This window comes from Pan paniscus, chromosome 18 (genome assembly GCF_029289425.2).
Source record: "Pan paniscus chromosome 18, NHGRI_mPanPan1-v2.0_pri, whole genome shotgun sequence".
Classification (NCBI taxonomy): domain Eukaryota; kingdom Metazoa; phylum Chordata; class Mammalia; order Primates; family Hominidae; genus Pan; species Pan paniscus.
In genome coordinates this window covers 20,717,388-20,736,300 of record NC_073267.2, presented here as the reverse complement: position 1 = coordinate 20,736,300, position 18,913 = coordinate 20,717,388, and the positions used below count along the sequence as shown (strand labels likewise).

The 18,913-nt window shown below is 45.4% G+C and overlaps 1 protein-coding gene across 5 annotated transcripts in view; it reads right to left on the bottom strand.

Moving 5' to 3' along the window:
• The window catches only part of TMC5 (transmembrane channel like 5), an 89,730-nt gene that overhangs the window by 26,636 nt on the left and 44,181 nt on the right, over window positions 1–18,913 (bottom strand). For 4 of the 5 annotated variants that reach the window (XM_063598475.1, XM_008956015.4, XM_063598476.1 and 1 more), the window contains 5 exons: window positions 11,669–11,768; window positions 7,680–7,767; window positions 7,023–7,271; window positions 4,857–5,008; window positions 1,274–1,418 (listed from right to left, as the gene is read on the bottom strand). In XM_063598475.1, the coding sequence (XP_063454545.1) occupies window positions 1,274–1,418; window positions 4,857–5,008; window positions 7,023–7,271; window positions 7,680–7,767; window positions 11,669–11,768 (734 nt within the window). Of the gene's footprint in view, window positions 1–1,273; window positions 1,419–4,856; window positions 5,009–7,022; window positions 7,272–7,679; window positions 7,768–11,668; window positions 11,769–15,003; window positions 15,609–18,913 lie in introns of those variants that run through there. The other variant, XM_008956016.5, reaches the window with a different exon arrangement.

Here is an 18,913-nt window from a genome sequence, read left to right as displayed (position 1 = left end):
CTTTATTTATAAAATCAGCTTGCTCTTTTTTTTTTTCTGGAGATGGAGTTTCGCTCTTGTTGCCCAGGCTGGAGTGCAGTGGTGCGATCTTGGCTCACTGCAACCTCTGCCTCCTGGATTCAAGCGATTCTCCAGCCTCAGCCTCCTGAGTAGCTGGGATTACAGGTGCCCGCCACCACGCCCGGCTACTTTTTTGTCCTTTTTTTAGTAGAGATGGGGTTTCATCATGTTGGCCAAGCTGGTCGTGAACTCCTGACCTCATGATATGCCTGCCTCATCCTCCCAAATTGCTGGGATTAGAGGCATGAGCCACCATGCCCAGCTGCTTTTTTTTTTTTTTTTTAATAAGTTTGTGTCTATAGACCAGGGTTTCTCAACCTCTGCACTATTGACATGGTGGGCTGCATAATTCTCTGTTGCAGGTGCCGTTCTACGCATTGTAGGATTTTTAGCAGCATCACTGGCCTCTACCCACTAGATACCAAGAGCACCCTCTTCCCAATTGTAACAATCAAAAAAGTCTCTAGAGGTTGTCAAATGTCCCCCTGAGGGGCCAGATTTCTCTGGGTTGAAAATCATTGCCCTGGCTGGCTCACGCCTGTAATCCCAGTACTTTGGGAGGCCAAGGCGAGTGGATCACTTGAGGCTAGGAGTTCAAGACCAGCCTGGCCAATATAGTGAAACCTCATCTCTAAAAAATTCAAAAATTAGCCAAGTGAGGTGGCAGGTGCCTGTAATCCCAGCTACTTGGGAGGCTGATGTAGCAGAATCGCCTGAACCCGGGAGGCAGAGGTTGCAGTGAGCCAAGATCATGCCACTGCACTCCAGCCTGGGCGGCGGAGTGAGATTCCGTTAAAAAAAAAAAAAAAAAAAAAAAAAAAAAAAAAAAAAAAAAAACAGCTGGGCGCGGTGGCTCACGCCTGTAATCCCAGCACTTTGGGAGGCTGAGGCGGGTGGATCACGAGGTCAGGAGATTGAGACCATTCTGGCTAACACAGTGAAACCCCGTCTCTACGAAAAATACAAAAAATTAGCCGGGCGTGGTGGCAGGCGCCTGTAGTCCCAGCTACTCGGGAGGCTGAGGCAGGAGAATGGCGTGAACCCGGGAGGCGGAGCTTGCAGTGAGCCGAGATTGCGCCACTGCACTCCAGCCTGGGCAACAGAGTGAGGCTCCAATTCAAAAAAAAAAAAAAAGGAAAAGAAAAGTTACAGGTATACTGGAGAAGGGAAGGAGACCAGCCGATGGCAAATGAGTAAAGTGAGCTCGCCTTACCCTTATCTCAGTGCTAAGATTCTTCTGTTTTAGCTTCACAGCTTTTTCTTGAGTGACAGTGAAGTCCCAGCAAAAGATCAGCTTGGTGATCCCTCCGGAGTAAATGTGGGGATTAATGAAGTTGTTCCGGAAATACTTGGCCATGCTAGAGAAGGCAGAAAGCAGAACACCTGAAGGTTATTATGGCCGTCACTGGGAGTGCAGGGCTTCAACAAAGGGCAGCCCTATTATTAATGGTGAAAGGCAACGTGAAGAGTTAGCCCCAAGCTGTTGGCCTGGAGGAGTGTGGTCACCACACAGTGGTTAAACAAGCACTGGCTTTGGGGCTGCACAGGCCTGGCTTGCAACCCTGGATCTGCCAACTGGGGGATTTTTGTCTTGTGAATGGTTCTGATTCTCAGCCTCAGTTTCCATATCTGTAGAGAGGGAATAACAATAAAACACCTCACAGAATTTTTTTTTTTTTTTTTAGACAGTTTCACTCTTGTCTCCCAGGCTGGAGTGCAGTGGTGTGATCTCTGCTCACTGCAACCTCCACCTCCAAGGTTCAAGCGATTCTCCTGCCTCAGTCTCCCAAGTAACAGGGATTACAAAAATCACCACGCCCGGCTAATTTTTGTATTTTTAGTAGAGGCAGGGTTTCACCATGTTGGCCAGGCTGGTCTTGAACTCCTGACCTCTAGTAATCCACCCAGTTCCCTGTTGCTGCTATAGCAAATGACCACCAACTTAGCGGCCAAAAACAACACAAATTTGTTCTTTTACCCTTCTAGAGATCAGAAGTCAGAAAATGTTTTTTCTTGTTTTTGTGTTTTTTGTTTGTTTAGGGATGAGGTCTTGCTGTATGGCCCAGGCTAGAGTGCAGTGGTGTAGTCATAGCTCACTGCAGCCTCCACCTCCTGGGCTCAAGCCATCCTCACGTCACAGCCTCCAAAGTAGCTGGAACTACAGGCACATGCCACCACACCCAGCTAATCAGAAAATGAGTCCACAGAGCTAAAATGAAGGTGTTGGCAGGGCTATGTTCCTTCTGGAAGCTCTAGGGAAGAATCCATTTCCTTGTCTTTTCCAGCTTCTAGAGGGTGTCCTCTTTCCTTGGCTTGTGACCACCTCCTCCAACTTCAAAGCCAGCAGGGTAGCATCTTCCCATCTCCCTGCTACTCTCTGACCTCCTGCCTGCCTCTTATAAAGACCCTTGTGATTCCATTGGGCCCACTGGGATAATCCAGGATAATCTCCCCATTTAAAAATCCTCAGTCACATCTGCAAAGTTCCTTTTGTTATGCGAAGTTACATATTCACCAGTTCTGGGGATTCGGATGTAGACTTCTCTGGGGGGGAGTCGGGGGAAATTATTCAGCCTTCCAAAGAGTCTATGCAGTGCTTACAGCAGCAAGCACTTGATGAAGGCACTGTTATGGTCATGGGCTGTCTCAGGCCCAGGAAGCCCTGAGCACACACACACAAATGCTGCACAAGATGGACGGATGCTGCTGTTCTGAAATTTGCCACCACTCAGTAACAGCAACTTTAGAATCATTTCTGGCCAGGCATGATGGCTAACACCTATAATCCCAGAACTTTGGGAGGCCCAGCAGGGGGGATTACCTGAGGTCAGGAGTTCAAGACCAGCCTGGCCAACATGGCGAAACCCTGTCTCTACTAAAAATAGAAAAATTAGCTGGGTGTGTTGGCATGAGCCTGTAATCCCAGCTACTCAGGAGGCTGAGACAGGAGAATCACTTGAACCTGAGAGGCGGAAGTTGCAATGAGCCAAGATCACACCACTGCACTCCAGCCTGGATGACAGAGCAAGACTCTGTCTCAAAATATTAATAATAATAATAATAAAATCATTTCCTACTTTGACAGAACAAAACAAAATCTCACTTTAGTTTGAATTAGTATGCTGGCAGTCAGGTTGCTATGGGTTGGACTGTGTACTTCCCAAAATTCGTATGTTGAAGTCCTAACCCCCTAGTACCTTAGAATGTGACTGTATTTGGAGGTAGGGTCTTTAAAGTGGTAATTACAGGCCGGGCGCAGTGGCTCACGCCTGTAATCCCAGCACTTTGGGAGGCTGAGGCGGGTGGATCACTTAAGGTCAGGAGTTTGAGACCAGTCTGGCCAACATGGTGAAACCCCATTTCTAACAAAATTACAAAAATTAGTCGGACGTGGTGGCGCATACCTGTAGTCCCAGCTACTAGGGAGGCTGAGGCAGGAGAATCCCTTGAACCTGGGGGACAGAGGTTGCAGTGAGCTGAGATCACACCACTGCACTCCAGCCTGGGCAACAGAGTGAGACTCCATCTCAAAATTAATTAATTAATTAATTAAAGTGGTAATTACATTTTTTAAAAATGGGGTCATTAAATTGTGTCCTAATTCAGTAGAAATGGCATCTTTATAAAAAAGGGAGATTAAGACACAGAGGGATAACCATGTGAAGACACAGGCAGGAGACAGTGGCCGTCTACAAGCCAAGGAGAGAGGCCTCAGAGGAAACCAAGCCTGCTGACACCTTGATCTTGGACTTCAGGCCTCCAGAACCATGAGAAAATAAATTTCTGTTGTTTAAACCAATGGTCTGCTGTACTTTGCTAGGCAGCCCTAGCAAACTAATACAGAGATTGCATGTTGCTTTTCTTTCTTTCTCTCTCTCTCTTTTTTTTTTTTTGAAACAGGATCTCCAGTTGCTCAGGCTGGAGTGTAGTAGACTGATCTCAGCTCACTGCAGCCTCGACCTAATGGGCTCAGGTGATTCTCCCACCTCAGCCTCCCGAATAGCTGGGAACACAGGTGTGCGCCACCAAGCCAGGCTAATTTTTTGTATTTTTAGTAGAGATGGGGTTTTGGTATGTTGCCCAGTCCAGTCTCGAACTCCTGGACTCAAGTGATCAGCCTGCATCAGACTCCCAGAGTGCTAAGATTACAGGCATGAGCACCGTGCCCAGCCTTTCATATGTGTATTTTCCATTTGTACCTCCTCTCTGATAGTTATCTATCATGTTCTTCCCTTCATATCATTGCTGGGGTAACTGCACCCTTATTATCAGGCTGACCAATTTCTTTAAAAGCACAGAAAAACCTCTCTTCCTCTGTCCAAGCTCCTATTTTATATTGCAGGACAAGGAATAATTGGACAGCAATGGAAAGTCAAAACTGCAGGCTGGGCACGGTGGCTCACGCCTGTAATCCCAGGACTATGGGAGGCCGAGGCGGGTGGACCACCTGAGGTCAGGAGTTTGAGACCAGCCTGGCCAACGTGGTCAAACCCCATCTCTATTAAAAATACAAACATTAGCGGGGCGTGGTGGCAGGTGCCTGTAATCCTAGCTACTCGGGAGGCTGAGGAAGGAGAATCACTTGAACCTGGGAGGTGGAGGTTGCAGTGAGCCCAGATTGCGCCACTGTACTCCAGCATGGGTGACAGAGCGAGACTCTATCTAAGAAAGAAAAGAAAAGAGAGGAGAGGAGAGGACTGAAGAGAAACTGTTACCTGGGTAATTTTTGAATTTCTTGGATTTTTGCCGAAATCTAACATGACCCTCAGAATCAGGAAATGTAGATGCTTCCATACCTGAACAGCAAACTGAAGAAGCAGGTGGTCAAGCATGCTCCGATTGTGAAGATGTAGGCCAGCTGCATGTTGTAGGATGCCCTGCTGTTCCCGTGCTGGATGGTGGAATTGGTGTAAAAGCCATAGTACATCACTGTGTCCCTAAAATAACCCTGAAAGGTACAATAAACCATAGGTCAGGTGGATCTCCTGAGAAAAAAGGTAAACGATTATGGTCATGAGAGTTGACCTCTCCTGAATACAGGAAGCCTGGGCCAGTCAGTTTAGACATTCTGTTTTCCAGGAAAGGGGCACTGAGAATTTGGACATTGTGTCACTGGGCTCTCAGACTTGAAAAGAAATCCAGTGTAACTTTACAATGGAGACATTGAGCTGTTACCACCTGGCCCAGTGACCAAGTGAAACATCAGCAAGAACACGACAGCCAGGCCTCTCGTGTCACCAGTATTATGTGCCTCTGTCACCAGTATTATGGCTAAACATGCTTAATAGGAAACAAATCAAGCCTATAGGCCTACATTTCAGTGCACAGGAAATAAGCCAGAGAAACAAATTCTAGAAACCACTAGGAAATCATCAGACAATTCCAGAAGGTAGGATGTTGGAATCTACACAGCAGTAGGCCCAATTTCTGCAATAAGCCAATGTCAAGAAAAAAGGGGCTGGGCTGGGGAGATTATTTATTTATTTATTTATTTATTTGAGATGGAGTCTCGCTCTGTCACTCAGGCCGGAGTGCAATGGCAAGATCTCAGCTCACTGCAACCTCCCGGGTTCAAGCAATTCTCCCTGCCTCAACTTGCCTAGTAGTGGGGATTACAGGTTTCTGCCACCACATCCGGCTAATTTTTGTATTTTAAGTAGAGATGGGTTTTGCCATGTTGGCCAGGCTGGTCTCCAACTTCTGACTTCAAGTGATCCACCCGCCTCGGCCTCCCAAAGTGCTGGGATTACAGGAGTGAGCCACCGTACCCGGCTGATTATTTTAGATTAATAGAGATTTAAGGGGGGGGGCGGACACAGAATGTAAAATCTGATTGTTGACTGAATCCTAGTCTGAATAAGCAAGTTATGAAAGACATTTTGGGGTCCAGGGAGGGAGGGAGGGAGGGAGGGAGGAAGGAAGGAAGGAAGGAAGGAAGGAAGGAAGGGAAAGAAAGAAAGAAAGAAAGAAAGAGAAAAAGAAAGAAGACAAAAGGAAAGGAAAGGAAAAGAAAGAAAGGCTTATAGTACAATCCTATCCTCTGTTTATTTTTAAAAGCATAATAATCTATGTGCCTGTCATCTATTTGGTTTTTTTTTTTATCAAGTATGTATCTATCAATGTTTGTACAGGAAGAAAAAAACAGTCTACAAAGATATATCTCAAAATGGGGAGTTGGACAAAGAAAAAAATATAAAATGAACTTTCTCTTAGTTTTCTTCTATAGTAGGAATTTTTCAAAAGGAACATTGTATTTTGTAGAAATAAAAATAAAAAAGAAAGAAAATATAGATCTATAAACACCAACACAAGAAAATGCCCACCACATATTGCTAAGTAAAAAAAAAGCAAGTTGTAGATAATATACAATGAATAATTCATCTTTTGTAAGAAAAGAAAAGAATGCCTCTGTACGTGCACAGAAGTGTCCATATGTTTGCCAAAAAAGTGTGTGGATAAAAACAAACTGTTCAAGATGGTTGCCTCTGGAGACAGAAATTCTACTACGATGTGTGTATGTTACTTTGCAGGAAAACACTTTATTGATTGATTGATTGATGATTGAGACAAGGCCTCGCTCTGTTGCCCAGGCTGGAGTGCAGTGGGGGAATCTTGCTTCACTGCAATCTCTGCCTCCTGGGCTCAAGCAATCCTCTTACCTTAGCCTCCTGAGTAGCCAGAATTACAGGTGTGTGCCACCACGCCCTGCTAATTTTTGCATTTTTGTAGAGACGGGGTTTTGCCATGTTGCCCAGGCTGGTCTCCACTGCTTTGGCCTCCCAACTTGCTGGGATTACAGGCATGAGTCACCACACTCAGCCAGGAAAACATTTCAAACATCCACTTTCCCCATCAGTTGACCCCCAGGCAAAATGAGAGGTGTGAGTGAGTGACCGGCAAGGCATGTCCCTGGGTTTCCGAGGTGATTGGTACACTTGGGGTAGGGGAAGTGGAGGACTTACCACCCCAGTGAAAAACTCCAGCCCAGTGAACTGGAGGGTGTTCTTTTCGGCCACGGTAAACTGAGGGATTATGATGAAGCTGAAGTTCAGGATGAATGAGAAAATGTTGAACTTCAAAAGCCATCTCAGAAAGTTGAAATAGGAGAGGACGCTGGTTCCAAACTTGCCTCCAATGATCTTCAGTGTCTTCTGCCACAGGCTGATGGAATTCAGAATTTCCGACAGGCTGTTCTTGGATCTCCGATAAGCCTGGAATCAGGATTCAAAGCAGGTGTGGCTTGCTGTTGACTCAACAAATATCGACTGAGCAGGTGCCATAATAACAGAAACAGCCACCACGTCTGGAGTATTGTTATGTGCAGGCACCATGCTAGGCATGTTTACAAATGTTACGTCAACTCTAAGGTGGAGCTATTATGACCTTCCCAGGTTTGCTGTTGAAGGTGCCACTCACAATGGCCAAGTTGGCCAATGAACTCAGCAACCTCTTAGTTCTTCCCCATGCCCACCTCGCTTTCCCACACCTGTACTAACCGTTGGCTCTGGGCAATGAAATCGCTCTGATTTTTGGTTCGTCTTCCCCTTGAGTCCCCTTTCATCCTCACTCTCCTTTCTCCCTGTTTTCACCCTCTTGCTGTGCCTGTTTTACTGACTTACCCGGGAAATGGAGTTCAGACACTGAATACAGCAATTTAGCTGAAGGATACGATGGGTCTGTTTGCTTTTTTCTTTGTCAACTATTTTCCTGTAGGGAACAGCAAGAGAAAATGAGAGATACAAATGTTGTAACTCATTCATTCAAAAAATAGTTACATGGTGGCTCGTGCCTGTAATCCCAACACTTCGGAAGCTGAGGCAAGAGGATCACTGAGGCCAGGAGTTCAAGACCAGCCTGAGCAAAATAGTGGGACCTTGTCTCTATTAAGAAAAAAATTAACAAAAAATAGCTGGGTGTGTTGGTAGTGCCTGCCTGTATAGTCCCAGCTACTCCAGAGGCTGTGGTGGGGGGATTACTTGGGCCCAAAAGTTTGAGACTGCAGTGAGCTATGATCACACCATTGCAGTCCAGCCTGGGCAACTGAACGAGACCTCATTTCTTTCTTCCTTTTTTTTTTTTTTTTTTTGAGATGGCGTCTCACTCTGTCACCCAGGCTGGAGTGCAGTGGCCTGATGGCGGCTCACTGCAGCCTCTGCCTCCCAGGTTCAAGCGATTCTCTGCCTCAGCCTCCTGAGTAGCTGGGATTATGGGAGCACATAACCATGCCCTGCTAACTTTTGTATTTTTAGTAGAGACAGGATTTCACCATGTTTGCCAGGCTGGTCTCAAACTCCTGGCCTCAAGTGACCCACCCGCCTTGGCCTCCCAAAGTGCTGGGATTACAGGTGTGAGCTACTGTACCCGGCCAAGACCTCATTTCTTAAAAAAAAAAAAAAAAAAAGTTATTAAAATCCTACGATGTGTTGGACATCATCCCATGTGTTAAGACAACAATTTCCCTGGTTTATAGAGCTGACATCCTAGTTGTAAGCAAAAGACAGTAAGCAATAAATATAATAATAAAGTAGAGAAACTATGTATATTAGAAGGTGATTTGTATTATAGGAAAAGAAGAAAAAACAGAGTGGGGTAAAGAGATGGGAGGTAATGGGGTGGGGACAGTATTACAATTTGAAATAGGGTAAAATCTGAGCATCACCCTATTTGAAGGAGAGAAGGGATTCATATAAAAATGTCTTGTGCATGGGGAACAGCCAGCACAAAGCCCCAAGGTAGGCAGCACAGCAAAGGAGGCCAGGGTGGCTGGAATGAAATCAACAAAGGGAAGGGAGGAGGATATGAATAACATGCATGGGGCAAGTGTTCCTATATGTCAGTGGTTCTGATATGGTTTGGCTCTGTGTCCCCACCCAAATCTCTTGAATTGTAATAATCCCCATGTGTTATGGGAGGGACCTAGTGGGAGGTAATTGAATCATGGGAGCGGGTTTTTCCCATGCTGTTCTCATGATAGTGAATACGTCTCATGAGATCTGATGCTTTTTGTATGTGTGTGTGTTGTTGTTGTTTTTTTTTTTTTTTTCTTGAGATGGAGTCTTGCTCTGTTGCCCGCGCTGGAGTGCAGTGGTACAATTTCAGCTCACTGCAACCTCTGCCTCCCAGGTTCAAGCGATTCTCCTGCCTCAGCCTCCCGAGTAGCTGGGATTACAGGCGCCCACCATGCCCAGCTAATTTTTGTATTTTTAGTAGAGATGGGGTTTCCACCATGTTGGCCAGGCTGGTCTTGAACTCCTGACCTCAGGTGATCCACCTGCCTTGGCCTCCCAAAGTGCTGGGATTACAGGCATGAGCCACCACACCCAGCCGATCTGATGGTTTTATAAAGGGCAGTTCCCCTGCACATGCCGTCTTGCCTACCACCACGTAAGATGTGCCTTTGCTCTTCCTTTGTCCTCTGTCGTGATTGTGAGGCCTCCCCTGCTGTGTGGAACCGTGAATCCATTAAACCTCTTTCCTTTATAAATCACTCAGTCTCAAGTATGTCTTTATTAGCAGAGTGAGAGCAGACTAATACAGATTCTCAACCTAGGGGGATTTTGCCCCCACACAATTGGCAATGTCTGGAAACTTTTCTGGTTGTGAAACTAAGGAGTGGAGAGGGGGTGATATTGGCATCAAGTACATAGAGATCAGAGATGCTGCTACACACCCTACAATGAACAAAACAGCCCCCAACAACAGAGAAAGATCCAGCCCTAAGATGTACTTGTACTGATATTGAGAAATCTTGCTATAAGGACTTTGGAGCCCCTATTCAGTGACAGAGGCAGCCATACAGAGTTCAAAATGGAAGTGTTTTCAGAAAGACACAGTCACATTGGTCTCCTTACCCTTCCATGAACTCACCACATCTGCTTTGTTCTGGTTCTTTCCTAGCTTTCTTTGGTCCACCTCGAAGGCCCATCCCAATGTCATGGTCAGTTGTCTTTCAAGGCCCAGCTCCAATGCCCCCTCTCTCCATTTTTCCCCAGCAAAGTCAGGGAGGGCAGACCTTTCTGGTCCTCCCATTGCAATCTCTTTCTATTTTGACTTGGCCTGATTTACTTTCTGCCATTTGTAATTTGCTTGTTGACAAATCTATTCCACCCTGCCAGGATTTGAAATTTGTCTTTGAAACCTCAGAAAATCCTACATCCATGAATCACTTACTAGTAATTGTTGTTGCATCCACTCTACTACTTTCTGCCAACTATATCAAATTGAAAAAAAGAAAAAAAAAGATTAAGCAACAATTAATGTAAACTCTGAAGGCTAAAACAGCCCTTACCCTTGGGTTTTGAATTCCTGAGCTTATAAAACTCCTAAGGTCTTTATTTTTTTTTCTTTTTTCTTTTAGTTTATTTTTTTCCCGATACAGAGTCTTGCTCTGTCACCCAGGCTGGAGTGCAGTGGTGTGATCTTGGCTCACTGAAACCTCTGCCTTCCAGGTTCAAGCGATTCTCCTGTCTCAGCCTCCTCAGTAGCTAGGATTACAGGCGCATGCCACCACACCCGGCTAAGTTTTGTATTTTTAGTAGAGACAGGTTTTCACCATGTTGGCCAGGCTGGTCTTGAACTCCTGACCTCATGATCTGCCCTCCTAAGCCTCCCAAAGTGCTGGGATTACAGGCATGAGCCACTGTGCTCGTCTGGTCTTTATTTTTTAAGTAAAGATTTTATTTAGCGTAGTTTGAGATTTACAGTAAACTTGCAAAGACAGTAAAGAAAACTTCCATATACCACTCGCTAGTTTCCCCGTTAATACTTTACATTTCCATGGTAGGTTTATCAAAACTAAGATACCAGTACTGGTACGTTACTATTACCTAAACTCCAGACTATTCAGATTTTACCAGTTTTTCCACCGATGTCCATTTTCTATTCCATGATCTCGTCCAGGATACCACATTGCATTTACTTGTCATGTCTCTCTTTTTTAATTTTCATTTTTTGTAAAGATGGAGTCTCACTATGATGCCCATGCTGGTCTCGAACTCCTGAGCTCAACTAATCCCACCACCTTGGCCTCCCAAAGTGCTGGGATTACAGGTGTGAGCCACCACACCCAGCCTGTCATGTCTCTGTAGAACTTTCTACTCTATGATAGTTTCTCAGACTTTCCTTGTTTTTGATGACTTTGGCAGTTTCAAGGGGTACTGGTCGAGTATTTTGTAGAATATCCTTCAGTTGGGATTTGCCTAATGTTTTTCGCTGTTTAGACTGGGGTTGTGGGTTTTAGGAGAGAGTAGCACAGAGGAGACGTGTTTCCCCCATCACATGACTTATCTTTGGGGATGTTAACCTTGAGTCTTGGCCAAAGCAGTATTAGGCAGACTCTCCACTGGAAAGTTACACCCCTCTCTTCCTTCCACACCCTACTCTTTGGAAGCAGCTCACCAAGCAGAGCCCACACTCCAGCCCAGGAGCAGGAATTAAGCTGTAGCCCCTGGAGAAAGGAGTACTACAGAGGGCTTTTGAAATTTTTCTGTCAGGAAGATTTGTCTCTTCTATTGTGCTTATTTATTTCTTATCTTTTTGAGATGGGGCAAAAGTAGAGGATTGAGGTTCGCATGAAATCTGAGAAAGAAGAAAAGCCTTTGGTCCATACCTAAGGTTCCTTTTCTCTTCCATGGTCCTTGGCTGGTTCCTGATGGCTTTAATTCTGTCTCTGGATGTCATGGGTATAAGAGATGCGATTAACTTCTGTCCTATGAAAGAAATTAATGGAATTTAATTTCTTTTTTCTTTAACAGAATCGTAACACTGAAATGTGGTGCTGAAGTCAGAGCACGTAACACAAGGGAAGAAGTTTATGGACTTGGGGATCTCAAAGATCACAAAGGAAAACAACAAAAAAACACATATATGTGTTAAAGCTCAAAGTGAGAGCAAATGAATAATGGCTGCACTTTATTCCAATTGAGTGTTTTTCTCTTTCCTGTAACAAAAAACATTTAGCAAAGTCAATAAGATCCTGCGTGTTTGGTCACCCTATCTCTTCTATTTTTTTTTTTTTTTTTTTTTTTTGAGACAGGGTCTTGCTGTGTCACCCAGGCTAGAGTGCAGTGGCACAATCACAGCCCACTGCAACACTGATCTCCTGGACTTAAGCGATCCTCCCACCTCAGCCTCCCAAAGTGTTGTGATTACCACAATGCACCACCATGTCTGGCTAATTTTTTTATTTTTTTGTAAAGCTGAGGTCTCACTACATTGCCCAGGCTGGTCTTGAACTCCTGGGCTCAAGCGATCCTCCCACCTCAGCCTCCAGAGTAGCTGGGACTACAGGCACACACCACGACAACCAGCTAATTTTTTAAAATTATTATTTGTAGAGATGGGGTCTTGCTATGTTGCCCAAGGTGGTCTCAAACTTCTGACCTCAAGAGATTTCCCACCTCAGCCTCCCAAACTGCTAGGATTACAGGTGTGAGCCACCACGCCTGGCTCTCTTGCTTTAATATCCCACATCACTTCCTTTTGCCCCTGACCCCAGGTTCAAGAGACTTCTCACATTCCTTGACTATTGCTGAATGCCCTTCCACCTTCCTAGAAGTACACCCTCCTCTTCTCCTGCTAACTCATATTCACATTTGCAGTCAATGTGGCAGATGCTATTGTCTACCCCAAATTCATTTCCTCCTTGTTAATGGAATTCCAATTGTGTTTAGGAATCTACCTGCCTCCCTCACATGGCCCTGAGCTTCCTTGAGGTGGAGCCTATCTCTAGGCCCAAAGAGCAAGTTTTAGTCTGAGTGAACCAATCCTCACGGTCCTGTCCCCTTGCAGGTGACTGGTTTAAGCACAGGCACGTGACACAGCATTAGCCAATGTCCTCTGAGAGGTGGTGTGCTGAGAAATTTCTCGGAAAATATTTCTTCCTTCTCAAAAAAAAAAAAAAGGCAAAAAACAAGAAAAAGACAGATGTCTCTTCCTCTGATTATTGTTGTGTCTGCATGTGATGTGAGAAGTGCTATTGCTATCCTGTAGCAAAGAAGCCAGCAGCGGGGCAGCGATACCGTGCTGAGGGTGGCTGAGGGACGGAGGGAGCAAGCTGGCTCCTTGGTCACAGCACAGGGTTAGAATGGCCCACCGGGAAATACAATGTTCATCGTAATGACATAGTTGAGGTGTAAGGGGAATTCGCAAAAGAGGACCACCAAATCTCTCTGCTGAGGATGAGGAATTTGTGCCTCTCCTGGGTAGGAAGGGTGAGTAGATTGAGAGGAAGAAACATGGAAGAGGAAAATATACAGAGATCCAGGGAGCCAGCAGTGTGAGAGGTGATGCCCCAATCTTCTTCAGTAAAGGGCCTAAACCTACTAAATGCTTTGTGTGAGTAAAGGGATATTTTTCTTCTCCCTGAAATCATTGAGAGCTGCTTGACTTTATGCCTGGAATACTGTGGGGGTGAAACAGAAACAGCATCTCTGGGCCAGGCATGGTGGCTCACACCTGTAATCCCAGCACTTTGGGAGGCCAAGCCAGGCAGATCACCTGAGGTCGGGAGTTCAAGACCAGCCTGGCCAACATGGTGAAACCCTGTCTCTACTAAAAATACAAAAAAATTAGCCAGGCGTGGTGTCAGGTGCCTGTAATCCCAGCTACTTAGGAGGCTGAGGCAGGAGAATTGCTTGAACCCAGGAGGCAGAAGCTGCAGTGAGCTAAAATCATGCCATTGCACTTCAGCCTGGGCAACAAGAGTGAAACTCTGTCTCAAATAAATACATTAAATTAAATTAAATTAAATTAAATTAAATTAAATTAAAAGAAACAGTATCTCCATTGGCCTCAGGAGCAGAGAGGCTGGAAGTTCTCATCTAAGATCTGGTTTCCTGATGATCTTGCCAACAAGAGACATCCTATCTGTTGCCTGACCAGGGTGAGGAGGAATTAGCCCAAAGTGAGACAGTGTGGCGATTAAGGATGCAGGCTTGAGGCTGGATGTGGTGGCTTACACCCGTAATCCGTCCCAGCACTTTGGGAAGTCAAGGTGGGCAGATCACCTGAGGCCAGGAGTTCGAGACAAGGTTGGCCAACATGGTAAAACCCCATCTCTACTAAAAATACAAAAATTAGACGGGTGTGGTGACATGCACCTGTAATCCCAGCTACTCAGCAGGCTGAGGCATGAGAATCACTTAAACCTGGGAAGCAGAGGTTGCAGTGAGCCAAGATTGTGCCTCTACACTCCAGCCTGGGTGACAGCAAGACTTTGTCTCAAAAAAAAAAAAAAAAAAAAAAAAGAATGTAGTCTTGGGAATCAGATAGACCTGTATTTGGGCCCCAGATCTTCCAGGTCACTAAATTTATCTGAGCTTCAGTTTCCTCATCAAGCAAACGGAAATACCACCTCAAAGGTGTGGAGTGCAGGGAGTACATAAAACTCAATTCGATGGATAACAAAAAGCAGGTGCTCTGCAGAGCACAAGGCATACAAAATAAGCTTGATAAAAATAAGCTCTTGTTAGGGATGTCTTAAATTGATCCCTTCCTTTGTCCTTGGCTTCCTTAGTTCAACCACAAAACCTTCCGCCCTTCCATATTACTCAATGTCCTTCTTTTAGAGACAGGATCTTACTCTGTCACCCAGGCTGGGTTGCAGTGGTGCCATCAGAGCTTGCTGCAGCCTCCAACTCCTAGGCTCAAGTGATCTTCCCACCTTAGCCTCCTGAGTAGCTGGGACCACAGGTGTGCACCATCATGCCTGGTTATTATTTTTTAAATTTTTTTGTAGCGATGAGGTCTCCCTTTGTTGCCCAGGCTAGTCTCGAACACCTGGGCTCAAGTGTTCCTCTTATCTTGGCCTCCCAAAGCAGTAGGATTATAGGTGTGAGCCACCATGCCTGGCCCCACTTGATATCTAAAAAGTAAAATATGCTGTGGACAACGAGGAAGCCTTTTTTCCTACTCCCCTACTTCTCTTCCCCAGCATTTCACTACCTTGAACAGTTTCATGTGAAGAACCAGGAGTGTCTATGCCCATGCATTCCAGGCTATGAAGGGTCTGAGACATCGACTCATTCAAAGATGTTGAAAACCGCAGCACCTGGTTACCCTTTTGGTCATTCCTTTTGCTGACTGTCTGAGAGTCTATCACACCAATGTCAGATATTGACGAAACCATGTTGATGCTTGAGTCTAGCAGCACCTTTTCTTGAAAAATCTGATTTGAGGATGGGTGGCTTTGGACCCCAGAGGAAACATTCTCAACCTGTATGATGATTTCATTCACGTGGTCATCGGACAGCATCTCCTGCCTCCTGCAAGCCTTCTTCTCCACTGGGGTGGGCTTCCTGAGACTTCATACAGCAGTCACACCCGCATTGATTGGGACTCGCAGGGAAAAAGTGATGATGATCACAAAGGGATACACCATTCACATTATTTTTAAAATGCCAGGATGAGCTCACCAAAGCCACCCCTACACAAATCACAACATAACTCCCTGCATCTAACCCCTGAGGAGTTTTCTCAGGAGAAGGAGTGTTTTCCTGCAGAGAATTCTGTCTTGGTAGCTAGGCAAGAAATCGAAAACAGAATCTTTCATTTAAGACAATGGGATTCTAGAAACAGAAGGAAGATATTTTTCTAAATGACTCATAGTCAAAGGGCAAGATTTTTTTTTATAATTTAGTGCCTCTGGCCTAGAACTTATATATATACATATATATATATGTTCTAAATATACATATATATGTTCTAAATATACATATATATATATTCTAAATGCGTATATATGTATATATTTTTTTTTTTGAGATGGAGTCTCGCTATGTCACCCAGGCTGGAGTGCAGTGGTGCGATCTCAGCTCACTGTAACCTCCACCTCCCAGGTTCACACCATTCTCCTGCCTCAGCCTCCCAAGTAGCTGGGATTACAGGCGCCCGCCACCATGCCCGGCTAATTTTTTGTATTTTTAGTAGAGACGGGGTTTCACCACGTTAGCCAGGATGGTCTCGATCTCCTGACCCCGTGATCCTCCTGCCTCGGCCTCCCAAAGTGCTGGGATTACAGGCGTGAGACACAGCACCTGGCTGAACTTATATTTTATATCTGTAGTTTTATCTGCCTGTAGAAATCCACATGGGTTTACAGGGATACAATTATTATCTCCGGATGCCTTAGGTAGTGGACTCTGCTATTTGTCCGGCTCTCAGTCTCTAGTCTTCTTCTTTCTCACACCAGCAAAAGCTCCATTTCCTGTGCAGACATAGTGCTCAAAGTCTCCCAGTGTTCTTTGCAGCTAAGGGTGGGCCTGTGACTCAGTTTTAGCCAATGAGACTTGTGGCTTCCAGGAATGCTCTTTCAAAGGGGACAGTTTGCCTGGGTTCACAATTTGCCCTTCACCAGTCTTCCTCCAGACATTTTGAAAAGAAGAGAATGAACGTTCACCTGCTAAGGATGGTAGAGAAAAAGGCTGCAGAAGGGGCTTCAGTCCTTGAGGGCATCACGGGTGGAGCTGCTGTACAAACTTTGCACTTCCTCCCTCCATGCTTCTTGTTTTTTTACTTTTTAAAAATTTTTATTTATTTATTTATTTATTTAGAGACAGAGTCTCGCTCTGTTGCCCAGGCTGGAGTGCAGTGGCATGATCTTGGCTCACTGCAGCCTTTGCCTCCTGGGTTCAGGCAATTCTCCTGCCTCAGCCTCCTGAGTAGCCTGGCAAATTTTTGTATTTTTTGTAGAGACGAGGTTTCACCATGTTGGCCAGGCTGGCCTTGAACTCCTGACCTCAAGTGATTCGCCTGCCTCAGCCTCCCAAAGTGCTGAGATTACAGGCATGAGCCACCGCATGTAAAAAAAAAGTACAAATTTTTAAACTTTTTTTTTAGAGATGAGGTCTTGCTCTGTTTCCCAGGCTGGAGTGCAGTGGTGTGATCATTACTCACTGCAGCCTTGACCTCCTGGGATCAAGTAATCCTCCTGCTCCAGCCTCCTGAGTATCTGGGACCACAGGGGCACCACCATGCCCAGCTATTTGTTTTTTTTTAAAGACATAGGGTCTCACTTTGTTGTCCAGGCTGGTCTCGAACCCCTGGTTTCAAGCAATTCTCCCACCTTGGCTTCCCAGAGTGCTGGGATTACAGGTGTGAACCATTGCACCTAACCCACACTTCTCAGTACATGAGAAAAATAAACCCCTTTATTGCTAAGCCACGTTTCTGTTCCAGTGCCAGGCACATAAACACAATTCCTATCCAATAGATCTAATTTCAAATCACCTAGGCCTAGTTGTTTATTTAATAGTTGTAGAAATTGAGGTGCAGAGAGCTGAACGGACGCTGCTCCTCCTCATCACACTTTCATTAAATGTCAAAATTGAACTAGACCCTACGTACTCCTTCTCCCAACAGTGATAATTAACAGTAATGATACCTGCCATTACTGCAGGCCAAGTACTTTAAATAGAGCACAACATTTACACTATTAAGTAGATATTAAAATCAACCCCATTTTATAGCTAAGAAAACTGATGCTTCATGAAATAATTTGTCACAAAACCAGCAAGCAGTACAGCTGGGGTCAAATCCAGATTGCTCTGAACCCAAAGCAGAACTCTTAGTCATTTCACTCTGGCCCCTTCCTGTAACAAGAGGCTGGTATATCATTCATTCATTCTTGCCAGGTGTGGTGGTTTATGCCTCTAATCACAGCACTTTGGGAGGCCGAGGTGGGTGGATCACTTGAGGCCAGGAGTTCAAGACCAGCCTGGCCAACATGGTGAAACTCTGTCTACTGAAAATACAAAAATTATCCAGGTGTGGTGGCAGAGGCCTGTAATCCCAACTGCTTGGGAGGCTGAGGCTGGAGAATTGCTTGAACTCAGGAGGTAGAGGTTGCAGTGAGCCGAGGTCACTCCACTCCACTCCAGCCTGGGGGACAGAGTGGAACTCTGCCTCAAAAACAATAACAAAAAAGATGCTGGTGTATCATTCATTCATTCTTGCCAACTGAGGTGGTGGCTCACACCTGTATTCTCAGCTACTTGGGAGGCTGAGGCGGGAGGATTGCTTGAGCCCAGGAGTTTGAGAACAGTCGGGGCAATATAGTGAGATTCCATCTCAAAATATTCATTCATAAATGAATGAATATAAGCACGCACACTATGTGGCAGGCGCTTCCTAGGGACACAGCATAATTAATTCATCAAAGCTATACTTTATCAGGCTATCTTTTGTTTTTCTTTCTTTCCTTTTTTAGGCAAGGTCTCACTCTGTCCCCTAGGCTGGAGTGCAGTAGGGTGATCTTGGCTCACTGCAGTGTCTGCCTCCTGGGCCCAAGGGATCTTCCCATCTCAGCCTCCAGAGTAGCTGGCACTGCAGGTGCATGCCACCAGGCCTGGCTAATTTTTCTTTTTTCTTCTTTTTTTTTTTTTTTGAGACAGAGTCTCATTCTGTTGCCCAGGCTGGAGTGCAGTGGCATGATCTCAGCTCACGGCAACCTCCACCTCCCGGGTTCAAGTGATTCTCCAGCCTGAGCCTCCTGAGTAGCTGGGATCACAGGCATGTACCACCATGCCCAGCTAACTTTTGTATTTTTAGCAGAGACGGAGTTTCACCATGTTGGGCAGGCTGGTCTCAAACTCCTGACCTCAAGTGATCCACCCGCCTAGGCCTCCCAAAGTGCTGGGATTACAAGCATGAGCTACCATGCTTGGCCAAATTTTCTATTTTTCATAGAGATGGGGTTTCACTGTGTTGCTCAGGCTGTTCTTAAACCTCTGAACTCAAGTGATCTACCTGCCTCAGCCTCCAGAAGTCCTGGGATTACAGGTGTGAGCCAGTGCACCCAGCCTGGGCTATTATTTAATTGCATGTGGTTTGTGAATCAGATTCAACACAAAGCAAA